Source organism: Marmota monax, unplaced genomic scaffold (genome assembly GCF_021218885.2).
Source record: "Marmota monax isolate L192 unplaced genomic scaffold, Marmota_monax_Labrador192_F-V1.1 WCK01_AAM20220418_F8-fsc00044, whole genome shotgun sequence".
NCBI classification, from domain to species: Eukaryota; Metazoa; Chordata; class Mammalia; order Rodentia; family Sciuridae; genus Marmota; species Marmota monax.
Genome location: NW_026695198.1, coordinates 9,029,869 through 9,057,117, shown reverse-complemented (window position 1 = coordinate 9,057,117; position 27,249 = coordinate 9,029,869). Strand labels below are relative to the sequence as shown.

Below are 27,249 nucleotides of genomic sequence, written 5' to 3'. Positions count from 1 at the left end.
GGGAAATAATTTTGAGGACTGAATGATTTAGAAATTTATCAGATTCCAGCATTACTTAGAAGTGCTGGAAGCCAGAATCAGTTTCTTAACTTGCTGCCTTCTTTTATTTCACTCTGCTTATTTGTCCTCAAAAATTCTGACTGTTCAGTCTTTAAAAAGCAAATGACCTGGAAATACCAGTCAGGACTTTAGAAACCATGACTAGTGGGAGGAGGAGCTGGGTAAGGTAAATGTTGGCATTTACCTTGATATTGCATTCAGTATGTCCCAATTAGCTGTTTGTTTTATAAACACCTTGAGATTTTCGTGCAAAATGGGAGTTCATAGGTATTGAAGTATTTTATACAAGTTCTTCAAGTTACAATAATTTCTGTTCTCATTTTATAATCAAAGAGGCTGAACTGTACAAAATTCAGAGTTAAACAGATTATCTACGTCTCCAGTAATTATGAACAATCTTACAAGACTATAAAATTCTATTAGGGAAAACACCCAGGAGAGGCAAGTTGTTGGTTCTCTTTTCTAGTGGAAGGGCAAGATTAAGTTGTTCCAAGTCTGCTGGAATAGAAATACATGAAATCAAAAGAGAAAGAAGTGGGACAGAAAGAGATCACCATCCACAGCAAGGACAGGCTAACTTCAGCATGATCTCATTGGATTTGTGCAACAATCCAATGAGGTTTTATCATTATCCAAAGAGCTTTTGTGATTATCTTTTTTGTTTTGTTTTACAGATGAACAAACTAGCGTTCACAAAAGGTTAGTGATTCCTCCAAACTCACAAACCTAAGTGACTAAACCAGGTGAACCTCTGACTCAAAATGCAGAGATTTTTTTCTTCTTTTAGAACACTGCCTCTCCTGGCTTTTATTCAGCTGTCTTTGCTTCTTGCCCTTAATAGTTTATTTTCTTGTTAAAATTTTTATGTCCCAACACATTACTTGAAAGAAAGGAATTATAGCCACCGGGTGACTATTTTGAATAGATACATAAAGCAAGGAACCAGTCAATTCCCCCGGAAGCCCCAATGAAAAATATCAACAATCATGCAGGTTGTTTGATTAGATTTTTGAGCACTTACCAGGTGCCATGACAGGGATGTAAAACATCCCTGCTGTGGGAGCTCTTCTTATAGCTAGAGGAATGCTCTAACTACTGCATGCATTTCACAGTTCTATTCCTTCCCTAATAAGTTGTCAGGGTTATGGGAAAGCACGGATTCTCAGCAAGCCAAGCAAGTGTGGGCATGCATACAGGTCTAGTGATCTTTATTCTGACCTGAATCTTCACACACACAGAGTGACTTCACAAAAATCATTTTTAAACATCATCAATTTCAAGAATAACAGTTGTGACATCAGCTTTAGCAAAATGTTTAAGACTTTGATTAAAGTAGAAGATCATCAAACCAAAATTTCTTCAGCAAGAATATTTGGATTTAATGTTTTCCTTTTATTCAGCCAAATTGTTTGAATCTGAGCCATAGGTGAGTTTTTATATTAAAGAACATAATTACTATCACAACAACTCCTTTAGTTCTCAATATGTACCAAGTATTCCACTCATAAATTTTAATTTCCAGTGTCCTGAACAAAGTTGGGAGAAATGGCCAGTGGGAGCTCTGTTAGTGTGTAGGAGATGGTGTAAATTGAATTCCTTGGCTTGCTGGCTTGCTTCCCCTCCACACACACTTTTTTAATGATAGGGATCAAATCTAGGGCCTCACACACAATAGCCAAACACTCTACCACTGAGCTATAATGGAATTCTTTATTCTCATAAAGGTGCTTGATAATTCGGAAGAAGCACACAGCAAAACTTCTCATTAGAAGGGAGGTAGGAACAGATGGTACAGTGAAAAATTAAGCAGGAGATATGGCTTGATCCCAGACCAGCATACTTTACGACATACTCAGTTGGACACAGACTTATCATGTGGTGAGGGACTGGAACCAAATGAACATATTACATCCTACTCCAGATGGAGACAGGTTAAAGACTTTTTCATTTTTCTTCAGATGAATATTCTGAGCCCAGAAGGAAGCACCTTGTAAGCAGGAAGAACAAATCTGTGCTGAAATAATGGGTATAAAATCCTTTCTCTGTCTACTATTGTCAAAACAAAGAGGAACAGGGGGAGGAAAAGAATGTGGAACATCTATTATGTGACAGGCACAGTTCTGAGTATTAAAAACAAAACGAGTTGTGTAAAAATGTTAGACTGAGATGATATATTCTGGTTCATAACACCCACTCCATTTTCTCCTTTTTCCCTGGTATGTGCTCTTCCTAACATCAGTAAAAATTTAAAGAACATGCAAATGTCTTTCTCAGAGTGAGTCTGCCTAAAGGTATAGTAATCTTCTGAGGTAAGAATAATACGTAAATAGTTTCATTGTGATATCATCTCTTAGCCACTTATATAAGGAATTCACATATTTATCTGAAATTTATCAGATCCACCTGGTAACTTTAATAGCAATTAGTTGGTGTCTTCATGGGGGCAAAAAAAAAAAAATGCCTTCTTCCTTATTCTCAAAATGCAAAGATTCTGTACTGGCCTCCAGTATGGAGAGCTTAGCCCACACAATGGCTAGATGCTTATTTCCTGACACACTTTAGTTGTTGCTGTTACCAGGAATTGAACCTACGGGTGTTTTATATATGTTTCCAAAATAAATCAAGACAAATTTTATATATATATTTTATAATATATATATAATATATAAATATATATATTTTATAATATATATATAATATATAAATATATATATATATTTTTAACTACTAACTAGGGAGTGGGGGGATGCAGCTCAGTAGGTAGAGTGCCTACCTAGCATGTTCCAGCTCAGGCCCTGGGTTTAGGGCATCACTAATAAGTACCTGTAAGTTTACTTACATTTGGTGATGTTCCTAAGTCCTCCAACCTGGGTCTAAGTTTACTTTGTCTCCTTTACTAATGATGATGTCTCTGATGGGCTCCAAAGCTTTTTCCTGATTTTGCCCCCAGGCCTATACTTAAAAATGAGAGGGGCTTAAGGATAACAACTATTTCTGTAATCTGTTGCTGCATAACAATGTACTCCTAAACTTACTGGTTTATAACAAGCTCCCTCATCATTCATTCATTCATTCTTTTAGTTATTTTAACTCTCCCACCTCTGAATTGCCTGGGCACTTCTGAGTTTTGTTGTCTTATGTTTTTTGGCAATCCTGGGGATTGAACCTAAGGCTTTCTACATGCTAGGCAAAGCACTCTACCAGTGAGCTACATCCACAGCCCCTTTTTTCTGGGTTTTTAAAAATTCTGGCATCCCTTTAGTTCCAATAAGGTGCTGGAGTGGGCTGAAAGGAAAGCTGAGGCTTCTGTCTTTGCCAGAAGTCTCAGGACTCCTCTCTACATCCATCTCCATGTGGCCTTACCACCTTAGTAACTGGACTTTTCACAGGGTTGCTCAGAACAACAGCCCAAGAAACAAAATCTGCTAAGCCTTCCTGCAAGTTGGTCCAGGAGCTGGCATAAAATCACTTGACTGCCTTCTTTTGGGTTAGAGTAGCAAATCCAACCCCAATTGAAATACAGAGAGAGTTATACAAGGATATTAATACTCAATTATTGTTCAACGGGGTCATTCTTCAAGACTAGCTACCACTACCACAAGTGCACAAAGGAAAAGATCACACCTGCATTCTGACAGGACCTTGTGAGTTTCTTGAAGGACTGACATACTAGTCCCTCATGCTTCTTGAATCACATGTCACAAGAAAGGAGAACTCAATATAGGGAGGGTTCTTGATATGTCACTTGTGTTTTGTTTCAGCTCAAAAATGCCTTTTGGCTTTAATGCTCAGGGATGATACTTCCCAACCAAGCTTCATCATTAGTATTTCTAAATCTGAGGCCATTAGATTCCTACAATTCTTGAATGGTTAAAAGGGATTATGAATTGCCTGAAATTATATCTGAAGTATTAAATGTAAACTTGTGTGCATGTTCCTGGGGAGGGAATTCTTGTTTTCCTCAGATTACCATCTCCAGGAGAATTCAAATGTGCAAGACATCTAAGGGTGCTTAGAAACCAACCAAAGGTACCCTGGATTCTTACCTCCTGATATAATCCTATGGTATCTCAGAAGTGTAGGATGAGGGAAGCAATGTATCCTCTATGTATTTGCTTCCTAAATAAGATAATAAAAAATTGAGAATATTAAGGAACAAAGCAATCACTATTGGTACTCGTGAATGCTTGAGAAAGAGAAAGGAACTGGCTTGATGCCCTTACCACCCCCCCCCAAAAAAATCTGTGATTATGAATGATGCTCCATCCAAACACATTAAAATTACCTTGACAATTTTAGTTATTATTTTCCCACCAGTGCTGGGTGAATAGTTAAGAATGTAACTTAAAAGGTCTTTGGATTCTTGCCCTATGCACTTTACCTCCTTTTCTCCCTTTCTTTTTCCCTATTCATCTTCTAGATTTTGCTAAGAAATAGCATTTGTGGGTACAACTGCATCTTCATGGACAGTCACTAAAATACCAAGAGTAATCTGAACTAGCTACATGCCCTTGAACTAGGGCAGGTGAAGCCCTGCTGCTCATTTTATCTACAGGCAACTCTTGGGACATCCTGGTAAAGGAACTCAGAATAACCACCTCTCTGAGGCCAGAGGAAGAACAGAACAAAAAAGTAGTAGAGCATTAGATTGAAATTAATTGAGTTAGATGAAAATCCCAGATTTAACTTTGTAATTTTTATATTACTGTTAGCTCTGTTATGTCTAACAAAACAAACATGATCTTTCCATCCCTCACATTCCTAGTATCCAGGAATCCCTTCTTAAAAACATATACTACAGAGGATCCCGTGAAGCATTTCAGCTTAGATCTCTCATATAAGCATTTGAAACTCTTCTCTATAACCCATACCAGAATGGAAAATTATATAGTTTCTCACCATTCAGAATGTCAATTCTCCCAGTGCCCACAGATACACCCTGGGAAGAAGGAAAACAGTAAGCAAATGTTATGTAAGAACTGTGGTGGGACTGGAGCAGGGGCAGGGTGCAGGCAGCTCAGTGCACTAAAGCTTTTGCCTGGAATGCACAAGGCTCTGGTTTCATCCCAGCACAGTAAAACAAGAGACCAATATCAAGCTTGTGTGTATGTGGCACAAGACAGCTTAGTGTATTCTTTTGTTGCTTGCAAAGTGGGGGAAATCGCACCTGAACTTGCAATCCAATTCTGCAATCCAATTCTGTGCAGAACAGCACTAAGGAAACATCTGGCACAGGAAATACCCAATACAAGTCCTATGTTCTCATTTATGTCCAATCTGTAAAATGTTTGAAAAGTGCCACAGCAATCAGCACTGCAGATTGCAGGGGTGATCTACTTACAACCCTGTAATTCAATTTCTTCCAATAGGGGTGTAATAGTGATGCACTAGGGCTGTGGTTTTAGTTCACACAAGTAAAGCCTGTGATGCACAAATCACCCATGGATTCACCCCAAAGTTTAGGAACCTCGGATGTCATTAGATGCTAAAGTTCACTGACAGTCACAATGCAAATTTAATTTTGTTTAGTTCCCACGATCCCTTCAAAGTATTAACCCAAACACACCACTTCCCAAGGTATAAAAATGTGAGAATCGAAGGCAAGTTGTGTTGAAGGAGAGCACAAAATTCTTGGTGGAATATAGAATATACATCTATATCCAAAAAGCCTATTTAGGCAGGTTTCTTTAACAACTAGAAAACCAAAACTATTTGGACATCCCCTCTGGCTAAAGTGATCTACCGAAATTAACCTTTCATAGATCAAGATCACTTGAAATATGTGAAGTAGGCTTATTCCATGAGGCTTTTTTTTCCCTAGCAAGAACAATTACATACAACTTGCATATTCTAATATTCATTTTTAGGACTCCATGAAAGCACTATGGTCTGCTATTGTAGGAAAATGAGAAACTTATAGCGTTATATATTAATACTTAACATTGATCTAAACAATTGGTTTCTGTTAAGACTATGTGACAGAGGCACTGCTAGAGTGAAAAAGCAGATTTTATTTTTTAAAAGATTAAAAACACATCGGGCAAAATTTCTTCAATCAATAAACTTTCAAGAAACGGAGCAAATTGTTGTGGGACCCATTCGGGACAGGTTAAACTGAAATTGGAAAGGGGATTTTGACAATGCTATGGGGGGGGGGAGGCCCTGAATAAATTTTAAACAATACTTCACATACCCACAACTGGTCAAGTGGCAAAGAAAATAAATTACCATAAATTATATGCCAAGGCAACTTAAAAACAAAACAAAACGACGTGAGGCTAAGGATTTCCTTAGCTTTTTTCCAGAAAGAGTGTAACACTGTGCTTCTGCCCTGCAGGCTGGGGCGGATTCAGGACCTGTCAAACGTCAGGATAGTTGCAGTAATAAACCGCTGAGCTGGCATCGGACACCACGGAGGAAATGGCCCCGTGGCTGTCCGGGAGATTCACACTGGCGTCATGTCCCTGGTAGGGGAGACCCATTTCGGGTTTGCACACGAAGTGCAGATACTGTTCAAATTCCGTGCGGTCCACCTCCCCAAGGAGCTCGGTGGGCTGGTTGGGGTCCGTGCCATCCCGGCAGGACAGAGCCTCCGGAGGAGGTGAAGGCTGCCCGGGGCCCGGCGGGGGATGCTGTTGCGGCGGCGGCTGCTGCTGCTGCGGTGGCTGCATGTGGAAACCGCGCGCGCCTCCCGCCGCGGGTGAGCCCATTGCGCCGTAGTACATATGAAGGGCGCTGGGGGGCGCCAGGAGGCCTGGCATTGCAGGGCCAGAGGGCTCTGGACCCAACCGGGGATGCATGGGGCCAGCAGGCGGTTCTGGAGGCACCGTGTAGTCCGAGACCTGCGCGTAGCTGTAGGTGCCGGCAGCTGGGCAGTCCCCTGGCAGAGGTGCAGCGAAGAAGGCCGGGTCTGGCTCCACGCCATCCAGCGGGGACGTGTCGGGCGTGGGCAGCGGGTAGCCGTCCAGCGATGGTGCACCCAGCCCTTGGCAGTCACGGTAGTGGCCACCCATGTGCGGGGGCAGCAGTGGCGGGCCAGCCGGGAAGCCCTGCTCTGCGAAGGGCAAGCCCAGGCCGTCCATGGCCACGCGGCCGCCCTCGGAACCCAGAGCCGCACCCTGCGGCTCCGCGAGGCCGTGCAGGAAGCCTCCCTCCACCCGCTTCAGCCGCTTCACCTGCTTGCGCCGCCGCGGCCGGTACTTGTAGTTGGGATGGTCTTGCATGTGCTGCACGCGCAGTCGCTCGGCCTCCTCCACGAAGGGCCTTTTCTCCGCTAGCGTCAGCGCCTTCCACGACTTGCCTGAATGGAAATGGGAAGGTGGAGAGGGGCGCAGGGCTTACCCAACGGTGCTCCCGCCCCAGGCCTTACCTAGCCCTACCTCTCCCACCCCAATCTTGAATTGTAAAACCAGAGGAGAAACCAAGTCAAGTTGAAGGGGGAAGGTTCCAGCACTTGGGAGAAAACACGTCCTCTAAGGGTACTCCTCACTTCTTCTGGGCTCCTAGAAGTGGCCTCTCCTCTCACCCATCTCCGATCGTTTCAAAAAACTTGAAATATTCCCTGGGCTGGGAAGGGGTTGAGTTCTGACACGACTGACCCAAGTAGAGGCAGGGGTGCCCTATCGCAGCTCGGAGGCACCGGGAAGCCACCTCCTCAGAACCACTGCACTCGCGCCCTGGCCATCTGGGTAATGCGAGCACGGACTAAAAAGACCAAAAGCCCGTTTGGAAAGAAGGGGAGCAGGAGGCGGGAAATGAACAGAGTGTCCGCAGGGATGGACGAGGCTACAACACACACTTGGTCTCAGAAGCAAAGCAAAACAAAATAAACAAAAAATCTGTGGGGCTCAAGGAAGTGGCTCCGCGATTCGCACCGGAGATCGGTAGCCTGGCGCCCAGCTTGGACTCACCTAGCATCTTGCTCAACTCAGCGTTGTGAAGGTCCGGGTTCTGTTGCGCCAGCCGCTTGCGCTCGTCCTTAGCCCACACCATGAAGGCGTTCATCGGCCGCCGGATGCGAGACTCGCCCTTGGCTCGGCCGGCAGCCCCAGCCGGCGCTCCGGTACTGGCCGCCGCCTCGCCCTTCACCTTCATGTCCCCGAGGGGGCTCAGCGACTCGGCCCAGGGACAAGGGCCCAGCCCGGCCATCACCGCTGGCAGCGCGTTCCGGGGCTGGCTCTGGTCGTCACTGGCGTACCCCGCATCCGGACTGCTCATGGCGCTCCAGCCCTGCCCCGCGCCCCGCTACCCTCCGCAGGACACGCCACCTCCCCCGACCCGGGATTGGGGAGGACGGGGTGGAGAGGGAGGCAAGAGATACCTAGAGAGCTGCGAGAGCCTCCGGGCCCCTAGCTGCCACCTGCGTCCCCAGCCAGTCCCAGCACACTAACTAAAGTCCCCGGTCGGCCCAGTGACACTGCAAGCACCCCCTGGCCGAGAGCCCTTTTCTGCACAGCTGTGGCCAATGGAGCGGCGGGGGCGGGCCGGGTCGGCGTTGTTAGGCCCACGCCCGGCCTGTGGTCCGAGTCTCGAGTCCTAGTTAACCCCAAGCCCGCCCCTTTCCCCTCCCCCGGTCCAGCGCCCTGGGCTACACCTGCCCCCAGGAAAACTGGCTGGAGCCGGGTTCTGGCGCCACGTCCGGTCCTACTGGGGAAGGGGAGCCACTGAAGAACTTTCTCGGGGCGCTGACTACTGCAAGATAGAGGTACTTACCCAAGATAGTTCACATTAGCAGCTAAGCATCGGTTCTATTCTCTCTCAAATCACATCTTTATTATAGAAGGCAAGGATATTTTCAGTGCTGGATGAACTTGCTTCCTTCCAAGGGACTGTACGGGTGCCTTCTGCAAATATATTTTTTTCTAAGGCAGAAGATAGTGTTTAAAATAAACGAATGCAGTCTCTCCCCAAGGACTCGCCTTACTTGCATTGTGTTAAAAATGTTATGTCCAAGGTAAATTCTACTACTTAAAACAAGATTTAAATAAGGAATGACGTTCATTCTCCTCTGGTCCATCACCCTGAAGAAATTTAAAGTTTTTATTCATGATAAATAAACCCTTGAAAAAATTCAAATTAAAATGTGTAAGATACATTTAACAAAACTGTTTCTCGTGCGTTTCATGAGTTAGATTTCTATAATGGAAAGACTTGCACGGGGCCCTAGGTTTGATTCCCTGTACCACCAAAAAAAAAATTAAATAAAGGTAAAATATAAAGACAACAACAATATTTGTCTTAAGTGCCCAAATTTATTAAGGGAAAGAGAGCAATACTTTTAGCGGTAAAATAGCTAAATCTCTTAGTAGCTAAGATGGCTACCCCGGGCAGATAATTTTCCTAAAAAGGAAATGTGAATGATTATTAAACTTGTGTTTAGACCTGAAAAAGGTTTTCTTGGGGATTTTTAAACAAACCTTTATATAGCAATTATATATGACATTCAGTATTCTTATTGCCTCCAAACCTTATCGAACTAGTTTATCTTTCAATCAACTGTATTAGTTAGACACTTATAGCTTAACCAGAAGGGAAACTGAGGTGCAAGACAGGTCTTTTAAAAAGGTGCCTGGAGATCAGAGTGTTGGGATGGTGAAGTTTGCACCTGGCAGTTGACCTTCAGAGCAGGAGCCAAGATACCCCCTCCCACACTTGCCAGTTGTGTTTATGTATTTGTATTGTTTTCCACCAGTAACCAGCATGGCCACCTCTGCATACATTTGGGAAAAAGAAAAATCAATATATCAATCTCCAGAATAGATTTTCACAGTTTGCTATGAAGGGGTGATGAAAGTGGTACCAATTACATCCCGGATCTGAGAGGTAAAATGTTATAGCTTTCTGTGTGCTATTTCAGTGACAAAGTCATTTATCATGTCTAGCTCATTAAAGGCATCCATAAAAACACAGGGCTTTTGCTAAATCCTGACCTTTAGTTTCTCTGTCATTGCTTTGTATCCAAAAAACCAATACACAACTGTTTAAAACCAACTCTTCTTTACCAGGGATGTGTGGACTTAGTTCCCTTGGCTCACCTTTCCTTTAGCACCCAGTCCTCCTATAGGGACTGTAAGACTCTAGTTCTAGTTTAGAAGTAGCTATGGTTCAAAAAAGAAAAAATAAATAAATTAATAAATTTGCTTAAAGAAATCATAGTGGAATGTTTTTAATTGATAGTTTAAAGCAGTTTATCTTAAATTTCATGGTGAGTTTCCCTTTAAAGTTTTATTTGTTCCAGAAGAAAAAAAAATGGCTTGAAAATAAAGCAAAAATGCATTGCAAATGGTTATAAATAAGGAAACTATAGGAGTAGAAACAGCAATGTTAGCCTATATTCCCAGCTACTCAGGAGGCTGAGAAAATATGATGGAAAATTTGAAGACAGGGTCAGCAATTTAGGGAGACTCTGACTCAAAAGAAACAAACAAAAAAGATCTGGAGTTGTACTCACTGGTGAAGCACCCCTGGGTTTGATCCCCAGTATCATAAATTTTTTAAAAAAAATTTTTAAAAATGGACAGCAAAGTTACCAGTTAATCCCCTAGCACCTTGCTCCTTGCTGGTTTTTAAAACACATTATCTAACTTTTTTTAGATTGTAATAAATATGTTTTCAGAGATCTCAAAGCAGAATTTTCTCTTAACTGGAAAAGCTTTTATGAACTAAGAGTTTTTTAGAATGGAGACTGAAAAACTAAACAAAACCAATGCCTGTGCTAGAATCCATCTCTAGATTAATCTATTTGACTAATTTCTCCAAAGATAAAATAGAGTATAGAAAATATAATCCAGGTGTGTTTCCAGAAAAAGTACAAGAGCAGTTTTATCCTTGTTCACCCTCCTGATCTTAACGTTGGGAAACTGATGGAAGAAGAAAATCTAAGGGTTTCCATCATTATTTGTACCCGATCCTGGAGAGTAACCAGTGATTTTTGACAGATAAGGTTACTGGGAAAGCAAGTGAGAGAACACATCCCTAAAATGGAGTTGGAGCTTCAGATTTGGGCACTTTCTTTATTTCTTAATACACCCTCCTTGGGAGTCATAACGTAGCAGTTACTTAAATTTACCAAAAAAGAATTGTGGTGCCTTTCCAAGACCAGTCGCCTTTTACATACTAGTTACCTAGGTTTGATTTCTTTTAATCATTCTCTTAACATATTTTTTGGGGGGTGAGGGGGAGTACTGGCGACCGCGGCGCCCCAAACTGGTGCGCTTTGTGTGCGGACTCCTATTTCAATCTCTACTAAACGCAGTGTTAGAAGCCAAGCTCTGGACGTTATCGGAGCCAGCCACAAATGCCACATGTAAAGAAGCAAACATCCGGAGTGGCTTCCTGCAAGCCTTGCTTTTCTCAACCCGGGAGATATACTGGGGCGGGGGTGGGGGCGGGTAGAGGGACAAGTTTCACGAGTGAGAGCCTTGTACACCACCAGCTCTGGAGCCGGCAGTGAACATTTGCAATGCACAGTGCTGGAATTCTGGGCTCGTGGCTACTGATTGCGCTTATACTCCCCGGCTTCGCAGGCCGGACTCCAGTTCCAAAGGCTGGGCGAGGAAGCAACTAATGTAGCAAGAAGCTGTGCCTGTTACCACTTGGGGTCTTTGGCCAGCGGGCGCAGAAATTAATTCGGGTAGGTGACAAACGGTGGCTCAGACCTGGAGGAATCAGGGCCAAGCTTTTCCTAGGGCCTCTGAGTGAACAGGCAAAGGCTGGGTGATTTCCGGTAGTCTTTTGTGTTTTTGATGCTCGGGAAGCGGGAGCCGGACAAAGGACACTCAAGTCATTCGGGAAGGATCCCAGAGCACCCAGGCAGATCTGAGGTGGCACTAAAGAGCAAGCTCGTGGGGGAGGGGAGGAGAGTGCGCGCAGCAAACCCAGGAAAAACTCAGGTGCGACCCTCGGATGAATAGACATTGGTGTCCCTAGGGGGGGAAAAAAAAAAAGAACAACATTAAGGCCTTTGCATTTATAAATCGTTCAGGGTCGGCTGCCTCCCAGAACCGAGAGGGAGGTGGTCTGCGGCGGCGGAGCACAGTCCAGGGCTCAGCACTTCCCAGGTAGGGCCACGCAGCCCAACGACGCCGATGGGCACCTTGTGCCTCGGCGCCCACTGGGGCGGCGGCGCCGCTCCCGCTTGCTACCTTTCGCGTCTCCTCCCTGTCCCGAGGCCAGTACACCGAGGGTCCAGGATGGAGGTCGAAGGTCGCGGGCGGGAGGGGATTGGTGAAGAGGAAGGAGTGGCCGGGAAGATAGCGGTCACCGGTCCAGCCGTGGCCGGCGCCGCGCGCCCCCCGGCCCGGGAGGTGCGACCCAGACCTTGCAACCTCTGCTACACCGGCTCTTCTTCCGAAAATCGAGACTGCGAGAGTGGCTCCGGGGACGTTCGTTCTCCGCAACAATGGAACATTAATTTTACTTTCACGCCCCCTGTCTTTCCCTCCGCCTGCATCCCTTCCTGGTGCCCAGTACTCCCCTCTTGGCGGTCTCCGAACCCCGCCCTGGTACCCGGCGACTCCTCGACGGTATCCTCGTTCCCGCTTGGCCCCGCCTGGGGTTTGCACCGGCGAAGCAGGAAATGCGCTGTTCCCGGTCCACTTTCCTGCTCAGAAACTGGTCCGCGGGGGTGTTTCTTAAGATCCCCCACCCCCAACTGTAGTCTCCCGGTTGATGGGTGGGCTCCTTCCCGTTATGGCTTGGCGTTTGGAACCTCGGGTTACCGTGGCGGAAGTGGCATTGGGGTGAAGGAGAGAGCTCGTCTGTGAACGCGGGACAAGTTACACACACACAGCCTTGCTGTCCTGTCCCTTTCCTGTCTGCCTCCTACTTTAAAGGGAATTTCAAATACAACTTGGCTGAGGCTACTGCTGCTGATCTACTAGCCCTCTGTATCAACCCACACCCTGGAGAGGCCAGGGATTCCACGGAGGGTTGTATCTTGGAACTGACCAGTCTTATCAGTAGCAGGTTCCCTGCTAGCAGAACACTTCCACTCCTACCTAAAGGAGAATCAACGCGGCCCCTGCCTCGAAGGAATGTACAATACAGTGTCCTTAGGCTTCTTCCCTGATTTATTAACGTCCATCTGGGTGTTCTGGGTCTATACCCTGTAATGATTTGTTCCTGGCCTGTGAAGGTGATGCTGATATCAATACGACAAGTGCTTTGAGGTTTTTGTTTGTTTGTTTGCTTTCTTTTCTTTTTTTCCCCTAGTGGAGGTAATAGGTTGCCTTTCCACCCTGAAAACTCTGCCAAGTTTCCCTAGGAAACAGAGCTGGCCTGTGCCAGATGGTTGGTTAGGGCAAGGTGAGCATTCTGTGATCATGGAAGTGATCAAAGTTAAACAGGTCATAAGACAGGCCACTCCTGACAGCACTCATTACCTGCTCGTCTGTGCATTTTAGCCACAGCATATCAGATTTTAAAACAGTACCAGGGTAGCTGAGTTGACTTCCAAAGTTTATAAACAGGAGGGAAAAATACTAGGGATCCTTGCTGGATTCCATTGCTGTTAAGTTTCAGTTGATGTTTGTTATCAAAATTTTATTTTCTGTCCATTTGCTGGACCTAGCTAACAACTTTGACTTTGTTTCATTTAACAGTATAACACAGGGCCTTTGGATCATTTCATTTTTATGTTCCCAGAGCACATACAATTTATAGTCTCTAACAAATGCTTGTGGATAGATAGTATAATGGCTTTCCTTCCAGATTGAGTCATTGGGTGCCCTCCCTTCTAGACAAGGCACGGAGAACCATCTCTGTAGACCTCAGCAAAGATTCTGTTCTTATTGCAAGCATATCTATGTAGACCTATGGTCAGATGCCCTCAAGCCAATAATATTATCTCTCATCCTTTCCTTCGCCAGGAGTTCAGTATTTCAGCATCTGAAATCCCACCCCTCCCAAGGATTAACTCAAAGTCTGTTGCTTTTTAGAACTAATTTGACTTGGAAATATAGCCAAGAATGTACATGGACAATTTTACCTATGGATATAATGCAAAAGCAACTGTGTATCTTCAGGAGTTTTTTCAATATTAATTTCTCCATAGTCATGAAGTACAGTTTACAAAGCAGTTTCATTTGACTCTCTGAATAGCCCTGTAGGTGAGCTGGACAGCTAGGCTCTCTCTCTCTCCTTCTTTTTCTTTTTTTGGTGGTGGTACTGACTGGAAGTTGAACCAAGGGAATTACCCCTGAGCTATACACCAAGCCCTTTTTATTATTTATTTTGAGATGGGATCTCACTAAGTTGTCTATACTGGAACTTGTCTCCCAAGTAGCTGGGAATAAAGATGTTGGCCACTTCACTGGGCTAAAGCCTCATATTTTTGAGGAGCCTGAGACTAAGAGGATCAATGACTCAAGGTCACATGACAAGGTTCTTGGACCTTTTATCAGCCCTTGCTGTTAACAAGAGTTGATCTTGTTTTGAATTTCTTCCCTTACCATGTTTCTAGCTAATGGGGCGGCCCATGGAATTTGTGGGAACTAAATAAAGACAGCAGATAGGTAAAGACTGATCAAGGATCCTTGGCACAGAAACTTCTAATGTTTTCCCTAACTGGGTCATGATAAATTTTTAAGCCAGAGTACTATAAGGAAAAAAAAAGTCATTTTCATTTATAGTATTTATAATTAGATTATTTTAATGGTACTAGGGATTGAACCCAGGAGCACCTTCCTACTGAGTTACATCCCTAGCTCTTTTTATTTTTGTTTTCTAAATTTTGAGACAGTGTCTTGATGAGTTGCTTAGGGCCTTGAGTTTGAGATCCTCCTGCCTCAGCCTCTGGGATTACAGGAGTGAGCCACCATGCTGAGCTATAAATAGATCTTTTAAGATCACATAATCTAAGCCTTGGATGACATCTCATTTATTCTATTTCATAAAAATCTTCTAATTTAGTGTTTTTTTTTTTAAAAAAAAAAAAGGAAAATAATTCAAAGTTAAATGGAGATAAAGGTCTAATTTAAGGAAATTAAAGTCTTCAAAGATTTGTCCTTGCACATCATACTCTTTCAAACTGTAAAAAACTTAATTATCCTAAGTTGTTGAGCTCTCTTTCATCATCGGCTTATACTGTTGGCTGCCTTGATACCCATTATGGACCCAGTCTTGAAAACATAAAATAGCCGGCAGGATGACACATACCTGTAATCCCAGTGACTCTGGAGGCTGAGGCTGGAGGATCACATGACCTTGGCAATTTACAAAACCCTGTATCAACATAAAAAAAGGATTGGAGATGGGCTGGAGTTGTGGCTCAGTGGCTTGCCTGCACAGGTGAGGTGCTGGGTTTGATCCTCAACACCACATAAAAATAAATAAACAAAATAAAGATATTGTGTTCATGTATAACTAAAAAAAATATTTTTAAAAAAGGGGGATTGGAGGTGTAACTCAGTGACAAAGCGTCCCGGGTTCAATCCCCAGTACCAAAAAATAAAAATAAAAAATAAAAACATACAGCAGCTAGATAAAGTAAATTCTATTGTTAGGAATAGAAATGAATAGCAAGTATTATCAATTCTTTTTTACAAAATGGGAAAATAAGCCACAGAGAAACTGGAAAATTTGCTTAATGCTTTCAAATCATGCTGTGACAAGAGAATAATCTATTCATTTAATCAACAAATAATTAACTGTGAGTGCAAGGCTTAGCACTGCATAGCATGTTGATAATGAGCACAAACTTCGGAGTTGGAATGGGTAAGTTTGAATTCTAGTCACAGCTTACAAGTGGTACCTTTGGACATGTGACTAAACCTCTTTATACCTCATCTGTAAATTGGAGGATAAGAATAGGAATGACCTAAGAGTTTCATGAGGATAAAATGAGTTAACTGTTCATAAACTCCTTAATATAGGGCCAGGCACATAGTTAATGCTACATAGATGTTTGATAAATAAAATAAAATTTAAGTTGATGCATGTTAGCATATGAAAACATGCTTGAAGAAGAAGTAAGGAAAAGTTACAGTAGTACTGAGGGTAAATACATTTTAACAACTAAACAAACAATTTCGTGATGGTGTTGATATCTATGCTAGTAATAATTAACATTGTTGTACTTTAATCACAGTTGTCTGTTACACTTACAAATTGTGTAGGGAGGTTTCTGTAAACTATTGGGCATTTCTGATTATATCTGAATGTGACCACTTTTACTCTGATAGTTTTAAAATTTTTATTTAGTGCATGTTAACCTGAAGTCTTAAGACTGGTAGGGACAAAAATACATGGAATTGTAAAACATTTGGCATTCTTAGAAAATTTTGGGAATACAAAGACACGACTTCCAAGTTAATTTTTACTTGGGTAGGATAAATTATTTTCCTAAAGATATATAAGCAAAATTTAACTTCAATAACTGCTTAGTACATTCATATTTCAAAGGAAGAAATACACACACACATACACACACACATATACACACATACACACACATACACACACACACACACACACCCTCAACTCTAACCATACTTTTCTGTGTAGAATAGTAGAAAGTTCCTAAACTCTAGTCTTGAGTTCTCAGTAACTTGTTATCAAGAAAACAGCAAGTCACTTAAACTGCCTAATATTTAATTTTTTCAAAAAAAGTGGGAGGCAGGTGTCTGATCTCTTCCCAACTTTTTCAGATAAAGAAATAAACAAACAATTGCTACATTTCTGCAAAGTGAAAGTACTGATAAAATGATACTACTGTGTGTATATGTGACTTTATGTGGCTGTAGGTGTCTGGCATTATATAAATTTAGTGCAGATTCTTTGTACATAAAAATAGCCAACTGGGATGAAATGGAATTCAGGGATTATAATGAAAATTTACTGCTTTGGGTTATAATAGAATGTTATTGTATATAGAGGAGAAGCTCTCTCTTTTATTTTTATTTATTTTATTTATTTTTTAGTTTTAGGTGGACATAACATCTTTATTTTATTTTTATGTGGTGCTGAGAATCGAACCCAGTGCCTCACGCATGCTAGGTGAGCACTCTACCATTTGAGCCACATCCCCAGGCCCCCCCCCTTTTTTTTTAGATGGACACAATACCTTTATTTTATTTACTTATTTTTATGTGGTGCTAAGGATCAAACCCAGTGTGTGGCACATGCTAGGCAAGTGCTCTACCACTGAGCTACAACCCCAGTCCTGAGAAGCTCTTAAAAAAAAAAAAAAAAGCTGGGAATTGAGTTGAACCTGGGGGAGAGGGGCTTGACCACTGAGCTATATCCCCAGCCCTTTTTTTTTTTTATTTGGAGACAGAGTCTGGCTAAGTGGCCCAGACCACCTCAAACTTGGGATCCTCCTTCCTCAGCCTCCCAGGTTGCGAGGACTACACACATGCATCACATGGCTGACCAGTTCTTCTTTTAAAATTATTTATTTTAAAATAATTTAAAACTTGCAGAAAAGTTGCAAGAATAATACAAAGAACTATGTCACCCTCACAGACTCTCTAGTTAGTTAGCATTTTATTTTTTGACCCAACTCTCCTTATATATATAAACATAAACACTTCCCCACATTTGTTCCATCTTGTTTTCCCTTTCTGAATATATGTAAATGTACAGAACAATATAAATATACATTACATTAGTATATAATACATAGGCTGTCCTATAACATTAGCATATACACATAGATGTATGTAATACAAATACATAGATATATATTGTTATATAGCACAAAATATATTGTTATTATTATTTTGTATGTTGTTATATATAAGGTTGTATAATTGTTATATAAAATAATATATTGTTATTGTAATATATACATAATGTATTGTTATACATTAAGTTGTGTGTATGCTATCAGTCATTTTTCTGAACCGTATGACAGCAAGCTTTAACGCGATGTCTCATCACTCACTTGACTTTCTCCAATGTGTATTCACCTAAAATTAGGACACTGTTCCAATACCCACCAAATAATCATACAAATCAGGAAAGGAAGCATTACCACCTCATGTCACTACCCTCTTAGCCACATATCAAAGCCTGCAAACTGCTCTGACAGAGGCTCTTTTCCCTTTCTGCTCCAACACTCAGTCTGAGATCACATGTTACTTTTTGCTATCAAAGCTCCTCAATCATTTTCTGTCTCTCTTACAACTTTCATAGCTTTGAAGTGTGCAGGCCTTTCATTCCAAGGATGTCCCCCACAGGGTCAGGCTGGTAGAGCTTACACGTTCTTCACAGAAAACCAACTGTGCTCCTACCAGGGAACCAAGGGAGGCAGGAAGTCATCATCTCATCTTCACTAGTGATGTCAATCTGGATCACCTGGTTGGTTGGTGTCTTAGTGTCTCCATCTGTAAGTTACCACTTTCCCCTTAATAACTGAGAAATATTTTCCCATTATACTAATAATCCTGCTTCTCATCAAACCTCCACTCACCTGCCTTGGCATTCACTGGAGGGATGACATGTGACAAGGGCTGACTTTCTATTCCCATAATTTCTTCTGTATTCATGTATTTTATTTATTATATAGCAGTTTGCCCTTCTTTTATTTGTTGTTTGTTTGTTTGTTTATATCAGTATGTACTTATGAGTTCTTTCTCTATTCAGTGGTTTATCTTCCTTAGCTGATATTATGAGTTTGGTGCTCCTATTGCTACAAATTTGGCCACCAGGTCATCTTCAAGTGGCTCCTGTAACCTTTTGATATGTCCTTCCATGCACTTTGGCATAACAAGATATTTGGGCTCACCTTATACTCTCCCTACTTCTGCTCTGTATCCAGCTATTTCTCTGAGGAGGCAGGAGCATCTTTCAGTGGAGTATGGCATTTAGAAGCAAAGGTTTGGGCTCTCCTGGATTCTGGGGTATCACAGCTTCTAGGCATCTGCCGCAGACAGAGCTAGGAAATATGTACACAGTGTGTAATGTTGTCCCCCTTATCCATGGTTTCACTTTCCAATTTCAGTTACCCAAGATCAGTCACAGTCTGGAAGTATTAAATGGAAATTTCTAGAAGTAAATAATTTGCACATTTTAAACTTTTATTGTAGTATATTGCTATATTTGTTTTATTTTATTATTAGTTGTGATTGCTAAAATCTCTTACTGTGCCTCCTAATTTATAAATTAAGCTTTATCAAAGGTATGTATCTATAGGAACAATATAGAATATATCATACAGAGTTCAGTACTGTCCTTGGTTTCAGGTGTCCACTGGAGGGTCTTTTAATGTATCCCCTCTAGATAAGGGGGGATGGTCATATATGTGTTCAAGTCCACATACAATCTTGTCTATCAACTTTTTCTACTTACAACTATTTCTACATACACACATGTATAGACACATATATGGCTTGAGCTAACTGAAGATACTTCTAATTGCAATTCAATACCTTACAGTACTTCCTAGCCTGCCACCTTTTCTTATATGTAAATCAATTTTCCATGGCAAAAAAAACATGGCTCCTATTCCCCCCAATATATGTGCATATTTTCTCTGTAATAGATCTTCTAACCACTCTATCTGCCTACTATCACTCTATTTTCTTGGCTTCTAGGTGCTTGAGTACCTCTGTGAAGATCCATGCCTTGTTTCTTCCATGCCCCTAAGCAAGGGAAAGAAAGAGTTACTGTTTTGAATTTATTTTTCAAAATGTTTTGGTACCAAGGAATAAACCTGGGGGTTCTTAACCACTTAGCAACATCCCCAGCCTAATTTACTTTAAAGTTTGAGACAGGGTCTGGTTACGTTGTTTAAGATCTCAATAAGTTGCCAAGGCTGGCTTTGACTTGTTATCCTCCTGCCTCAGCCAAAGGTGTGGAGTCACTGGGATTGCAGGTATTTGCCACCACGCCTGGCTTATAATTACAGTGTATTACTTTGGGTATTATTATTATTAGAAAGGGTCACTCATAGTTCTGAAACTGTAATATTGTGCCATTAAAGAACCAAACAAATATTCCTTGGAATTTCAGTCGTTACTAAAGCAAAACTTGAGATTGGCTTGACCTCACAGAATGCCTTTTATTCAAAACTGTAAAAAAGAAAGAAGAATACGTATTAAAAAAGATTTTCCAGATGTGTCAATAAATTGGGGGAAGGCAGCTTTCAGAAAATACTTAATAAATAATTTGCCTTTCCCTGCCAACCACCCCCTGCACATACATCACTCTCCATGATCTTAAATGAAGGAAATAATATGGAACAAGCCAGGTTTCATGACTTGCCCCAAGTGCAGAGGTTGACCAATCTGATTTATACTGCTTCTATGCATGACTGAATTCCCATGAGTCATTGAGGTCTTTACCGTGAGAGAGAAAGTTCAATGCAAAGACATTAAAATGAACTCCAATCACTGTGTCTTCCAAACAGGCTCAACTTCTGTTTGAAATCTGGATCCACTATGAGGTGCTTTCCCTTAGCAGAGCTCCAGAGCTGTGCTTAGGTTGTCCCAGAAGACCTGCTCATGAAATGGTACAGGTCCAGCTGCTGTGGACCACCCAGGGCATGTACGAGGGCTCCTCTTTCCTTGGAGAATCTCTCTCCCTTTCCCAGACCTAAAAGAGGAACATCCAACTGGATGATGTTTGCAGAAAAACTGATGAGAAAACGCCCCAGAAGGAGCAGCTTCTAATGAAGCAGAGACTCTAGCATGAAGGTTTTAATAAATGTTAATCTACGTGGTGTTGGGGCTGCAGCTCAGCTGGGATTGAACTCGGGGCCTTGTGCATGCTAGGCAAGTGCTCTACCACTGAGCTACACCCCAGTGACATCTGGGTACATTGTAATAGAGGTGGCCCTTATGCTGTTCAATACAGATTTATAACATCATAGTCACCAACTCCAGCTCAATCCTGTGTAAGTATCCTATCCACATGGTGGCCTTGGTCCACATGAAATGTTTTTTTCATTCTACTCCCATGTCTTTGGACCGTCTGTCTCCATTACAACTGGCTTCTGGGGTTCCTAGAACTTGTCAAGCTCTTTCATTCTCAAAGCCTGTGTTTTCTTCCCTCTGCATGGAACTAAGGGCCCAGTATTTTCCTATGGCTTGTTCTTTTCTTCACCTATCCTGAGACTATCCCATTTATAATAGTCAATTTCCATATCTTCCACAAATTGGAAACACTCTGTTCTCTCACCTGCTTTATACAATTTCAAAGCACTTATTACACTTATTACTCAAAAGGCATCATACTTCATATTTATTTGTTATCTGTCCCCTGCCATTAGTATACTAGTCCCCTGAGATATTATCTGCATTGTTTATGGCTATGCCTACCTTGTGCCCAGTACTGTTGGTGACTAGCCCATCCTAGGAACTCTGCATAATTTGTTGGGTGAATAATGGATCACTGAGCCTAAACACAATTAAAGAATTTCTCTGTACCCTCAGTTGGCCCAAAGCTGTGGAAATGTTGACTATACATTTTCATGTCTCTTGTCTTTTTCTTGAAAACACTCATCCCTGTAGTGCTTTTATTCCTTTTGCTGCAGCCTCATTATGTCACTTTAAGAAGAGGAATGTCCCTAAAGGGATACCCCCACGGGCATGTATTTCATTAACAGAGTATTATCTCACAGAGAAACTAAGGACTTCCCAAAGACAGGTGATGCTTATAAGAGCCTCTAAATAATTTTGACTGATTAGGTATCTTAATCCAGTTGCCAGTTAATTGTGTTTGTTTGTGATTAAGAATATGATTTTCACCTACCCCCGCCCCCCAGCTCCCTGTGTTTGGAGAAAGCCAATCTCCCTGCCCACTTCATATCTGCAGCGCACTCTTTGAAGGTGTTTGCTGAGGGGATGAGACCTTAGCTATCACCTGGAGCCAGGAGCTGGGAAGAAGGAATCCCTGTCAAGCCACCTGCAGCTTGGCTAAGAAAGATTCCTACGCCCATGGCAAACAAGATCTGAGGACAGGCGCTCTCTCTCCACCCCTTGCCCTGTCCCAGGTCACTATTTCTAGGGAGAAAATGACTCAGTTGTTGAAATGCCGATCACAATGAAATGTTCTTTGAAGCTGGGCTTTTCAGAGACCATCCATGTATCAGGTTTTCCCTCCATTTTCCATCTATTACACAGTGATTACTGTTGTTTATTTTTTAAAATGGTTTTTTAGTTGTAGATGGACACAATACCTCTATTTAATTTTATTTATTTTTATGTGGTGCTGAGGATCGAACCCAGAGCCTCACACATACTAGGTTAGGCTGAGCCATAACCCCGGCCCCAGTGATACTTTTTAAAAACAGCAAAAATAAATGGCTACTAAAGCAAAACAAAGGTATGCACAATCCAACTTCACAAGAGCCTCTAAATTCTAGATTGCAAGTTTCCGCAGGCATCAAATTACCTACAAAAGACTCCCAAGTTCCCTGGTGCTTGCTTGTGGTTTCTGTCTTCCTGCAGGTGGGGTAAAGACAATTTGAGAACCTCTCACGGAAAGACCAAGGATCCTAAAACAGTAGCCCTCTTTTTATTTTGTAATTTCGTTATAAATCCTAATTTTAAAAGAGAAAAATAAAAAGAGATACTGAACTGATAAAAACTTCTATCACTCATAAGCACTGAATCAACAATAATGTCATCAGCTGCAGTGAGCCCCAGGGAGGGGCCATGTGTATACATTCAAGCTTCTCTGCTGGGATAGCTTAGGGGGTGGATGGAGGGAGAGGACTGGGATGCAAGCTCTGAGGTAAAGAGAAAAGGAACTTCAGGTTAACTTAACCTTCCAATGACCTGCTTCTCAACCACAGATTGGAATTCTTTATTCCACTGCCAAATATGTAAACCTATTTTACTAACCATAGCTACTCCTACACACTAGCCATTTCTCTTTTTTGAAGGAAAGTTTGTAATACTGAGTCAGTTTGGGGAATCTGGTAGCAGAAGCTAAAGGAAAGGGTAGAGTCTTTTACCTGCAGTGTTCACAGCTGTGACAGCGCCTTCTTTGCAGTCTGGGGGTGGGGGAGGGTTGGCTTGCCCTCTCCTTCCAAGGTTCTGCTTATTGTTCTAAAAGGATCCAGCTTTTTGATCAAACTCCTCTTTTCCTAGAAACTTCAAGGCATGGCTTCTATCCCATCTTCCAAATGATTGTCACTTCTAACTTTTTAAGTACATTTGGGATCCTGGCTATGGAGAAGCCCCAGGGTTCCCACCTTTCTTTGATTCTCACCACAGCCATAGAGCTGTAGTTGCAAGTTTCCACATATGGAAAATTATAATATATAAAATGTAGATGTTTTTTGTACCACTATTGCCATACCAAGGGCTTTATTCAGACAGAGGGTTTTAAATTATCTTACAAAGCATTGCATTTTCCAAGCAGAATTTGCCATTCCTTTTATTTTAAATTGCAACTAGCTGTAGTCTCAAAGAAGCTTCAATTATGTAGCCACATTCCCTCCATTTTAGATTTCTTTGTAAGTACCTTTCATGAATTCAGATGATCTGTAAATTATATTATTTACATTATATTATGTACATTTTCTCTAAGCCAGATATCCAATAAGCATTCTTAAGTTGAAGTGAGAACTTTCTCTGAAGAGGAGGTGGAAAATTGTGATACTATCAAAATTGCTACAGCAGGGAGATATACACAAAGAAGACAGTGGTTTCTTTTGAAGATTTATTTTCAGATCAAATGGACTTGGCAAAATGCAGTTTAAATGGTATATTGCTTTGTGAAAAAAAAAGTTGTGTAATAGTTGGTATAGCTTTGTAACAGACACAAATTTGGAGAAATTATTTATTGTTTTTAAAAAATACAATAATATTTATATAATACCCGCAGAGTATTTCTGTACACATACTGGATTTACTCTCAAAATAATCCTAACAAGTTAGATGTCTCTACTGCTTCCATTTTTTTTTTTTTTTTGCAAGAGAAAAGAGGAAATGGAGTTCAGAGAGATGAAATGACTCAAACAAGAAGGATTTACTAGTTCCATTCCACAGTTTGTGTTCCACACTGTTAATGTGGTTTTACACATGCAAAATGGACAGTTCCACAAATCCTCCTGTGAGCCTCTGTATTGTATCTCTGCTACTACAGCTTGAGTTCATTACCATGGGTGCTCTGGCCAGAGTTGAAGACACATGCCTCCTATGAAATATTTTTGCAATAATACTTTCTGTGTCCATAGACTAAGAGTCAATAACAAATATGGTAATACAGAATGTCCTAAATTTAGCTTATAGACTCTATGGGGAGCATATTTTAAATAGTTTTCCAATCTTCTCCTGACAGAGGTCCTCTCAGTGGATCTGCTGAGGGTCCTGGGAATTTGTATTACAAGCACCCTAGGGGTTCTGTTCCCTAGCCCAAGCTGGGACACATTTAACATATTAAAAGTATTAAGCCCATGGCTGGGGAGTTAGCTCAGTGGCAGAACCCTTGGCTAACTTTCATGAAGCTCAGTATTTGATTCACGGCACTGTTAAAAAAAAAAAAAAGGTATTAAGCCATTAATTATACATCTAACAATACATCTGTGCAATATAGATGGAGACTGTAATGTATGCTAGGTTTAAATTCAGGGGAACCTGCGTATTGTTATTTATATTAAAAAAAAGCTATCTTAGGGGTCTGGGTATATGGCTCAGTGATAAAATGTTTGCCTAGCATGTGTGAGGCCCTTGGGTTCAAAACCCAGCACCAAAAAAAAATAAATAAAAATAAATAAAAATTTTAAAGGCTATCTAAGTTTCCTAGCTCTCTGATTATTTGTAAAATAATAAGACTTCTAGTAAAGAAGCATCTTCACTTGGTTTTATCACTTTTTCCATAAAACATATGTAGTCAGAGTCTTTTGTGATTAAAGAAGTGTATTTCTCACAGAAATAATTATTTATATCTTTCATAGCTATGTGTTGTAGTTTTACTAGCAGAAATTGCTAGCAGCATATGGCAGTTGGCTGTTTTTGTAAAAACTGACCACCTTTGCATTTTCCTCTTTATGTTCCTTTATTTTCATGTATTCCTTTTATTTTCTTGTATTGTTGAATATTGCTGGGTTCCTCGGAAAAATCATTCTGCCTTTATCAAGTATATATCTCCCTTGAGTTTCCACAGTCCCTGAGTTCAAGTCATCTTCAGAAAGTTTCAAAATGGCAATTCAAATTATTTATAAGCATTTGAAGTTCCTTCATTACATAAAGTTAACCATTTTGGTATCTAATTGCTACAGCAATAAATTAAAAACCCTTAGATATTTGATTAATAAGAGATGAATCTAGATAAGGAATATATGAGGGGTTTTATACAATTTTTATTCTAGAATAGTTATTCTGTAAGTTTGAATCTATTCCCAAATAAAAAGGATTTTTTTTTAACAAATGCCGAATGTTTTCTCTGATATAAGGAGGCTGACTCATAGTGGGGCAGGGAGGGGGAGCATGGCAGGATTAGATGAGTTCTAGATAGGGAAGAGGGGTGTGAGAGAAAGGGAGGGGGCAGGGGATTAGCAAGGACCGTGGAATGTGATGGACATCATTATCCAAAGTACATGTATAAAGACTAGAATTGGGTGTTAACATACTTTATATATAAACAGAGATATGAAAAATTGTGGTATATATGTGTAATAAGGATTGTAATGCAAAAAAAAGTACATGTATAAAGGCATGAATTGGTGTGAACACACCCTATATACAAAGATGAAAAATTGTACTCTATATGTGTAATAAGAATTGTAATGCATTCCACTGTAATGCATTCGTGTATTTAAAAAAATAAAATCAATAAAACTATTAATAAATAAATAATTCTAAAAAAAACCTTTTGAATTAAACATCAAACCTGGAAAACACGAGTCAAAGAAGCCCATTCACAAAGGACAAATTACATGATTTTATTTATATGAAATGTTCAGAACAGACAGATTTATTGGCAGAAAATAGTGTATGGGTTTCTTGGGGCTGGGGATTACAAAAGGATTAGCATTTATTTGGGAATGATTAAAAATTTTATAAAAATTGTGGTCATGGTGACAAAACTCCAAATCTACTATAAACTACGGAATTGAACACTTTAAATGAATGAATTTTACAGTACGTGAATTACATATGCAGGTTAAAAAAACTGCAAGTCAGAGACAACATGGGAAAGACACAGATATTAAAAGTCTTGTTTGAAATTGAAAACGAGTTGAAAGGAACGGCCCCTTTTGATAACACCAATGAGGACCTTATCCCTCCCCACTCCTCCCCCACCCAGAACATTCCACACCAGCAATAAATGGATTATCTCCTCCCCCCAACAAAGTATTTATTTAATAGAAAAAATGTTCTGGAACATGAACTTTTAAGCTAGTACATTAAAATTTTAAACTTTACTCTATTTTGTCTTATTTTTAACCCAAATGCATAGATACTTCTGAAAGAACTTTTTTTTGCTTAAAGCATTATACAATTCTGTTTCAAAATCCTAAATGAAATGCCCCCTTTCCTATCTTCCTGCCTAAATGGTTAAAATGAGTTTTCACCCTCTCATCCTCTTTCTCTGTCTTATTAAGTGGCAATTAAGGTTTGTGCAGGGATTCTGATCAATTAAAAAAAAAAGATAAGTTTACCTTAAGTTAACCAAGTTAAAATGACATGTGGGTAGTTGCAAGAATGGAAGAAAATCTATTTAACATCTAGCTCTTCTTTGTTCTCTTGATATGTATGGGTACTAACCCATTATTATTTTTAATCAAGCATTATCTCCCTTGTTCATTTAGGAACTTAAGGAAATAACCCAGAAGAATTGAACCCGATGTTCAGTGATTTTATGTAAGCAAGAGGTTGGATAAGCTTGAAAAATATTTGTGTAGGAGAAAATTTTCATTAGTAGTCAATATTTTGTTTTTCTCCATAAAAAATGAAATTATTTTACAAATGAACGTAAAGGCACATATCCATAATCTGTGTGAAGATGCTTTCTTCGGGTGCCTGAGAAGTTATTACAGAGATTCATTTTTTTTTCCTACATGCTGAGCTCTGTATTAACAAAATTGCTTTCATTTAAGCATGAGTGTCTGTGATAGTATATGAAAATCAGGGTTGGGGATGTAGTGGTACAGTGCCTGCCTAGCATGAGCAGGTCCTGGGTTCAATCCCTAGCATTGCCAAAATTAAAGGAAAAAAACAATGGAAATTGCTAGAGGTTTTACCTGGGTGAAAAAAAAAAAAAAAACACAAAACCCGGTCGTTTTGTTGCAAATAA

General features: G+C 40.9%; 1 protein-coding gene and 1 long non-coding RNA gene across 2 annotated transcripts in view; one reads left to right on the top strand and one right to left on the bottom strand.

Moving 5' to 3' along the window:
• Window positions 1-6,051: 6,051 nt before the first annotated feature.
• On the bottom strand, window positions 6,052-9,230 carry Sox17 (SRY-box transcription factor 17). The gene is made up of 2 exons (XM_046428551.2): window positions 7,971-9,230; window positions 6,052-7,360 (listed from the first exon to the last, which is right to left on the bottom strand). Exons 1-2 carry the CDS (start codon window positions 8,275-8,277, stop codon window positions 6,420-6,422), a joined length of 1,248 nt encoding a protein of 415 aa, XP_046284507.1. The 5' UTR covers window positions 8,278-9,230; the 3' UTR covers window positions 6,052-6,419.
• A 2,244-nt stretch (window positions 9,231-11,474) lies between these two features.
• LOC124082165 (uncharacterized) overlaps window positions 11,475-27,249 on the top strand; it is a 41,444-nt gene continuing 25,669 nt past the window's right edge. Inside the window, exon 1 of the long non-coding RNA XR_006848282.2 lies at window positions 11,475-11,692. This is a non-coding gene — a long non-coding RNA (uncharacterized LOC124082165). The remainder of the gene's footprint in view (window positions 11,693-27,249) is intronic.

Bases quoted from the DNA above. Each gene is read 5' to 3' on its own strand.
- Sox17 (XM_046428551.2), bottom strand. From the start codon at position 8,277: ATGAGCAGTCCGGATGCGGGGTACGCCAGTGACGACCAGAGCCAGCCC. The intron at 7,361-7,970 runs GTGAGTCCAAGC...ATTTCCATTCAG, and splicing joins TGAGTTGAGCAAGATGCTAG to GCAAGTCGTGGAAGGCGCTG.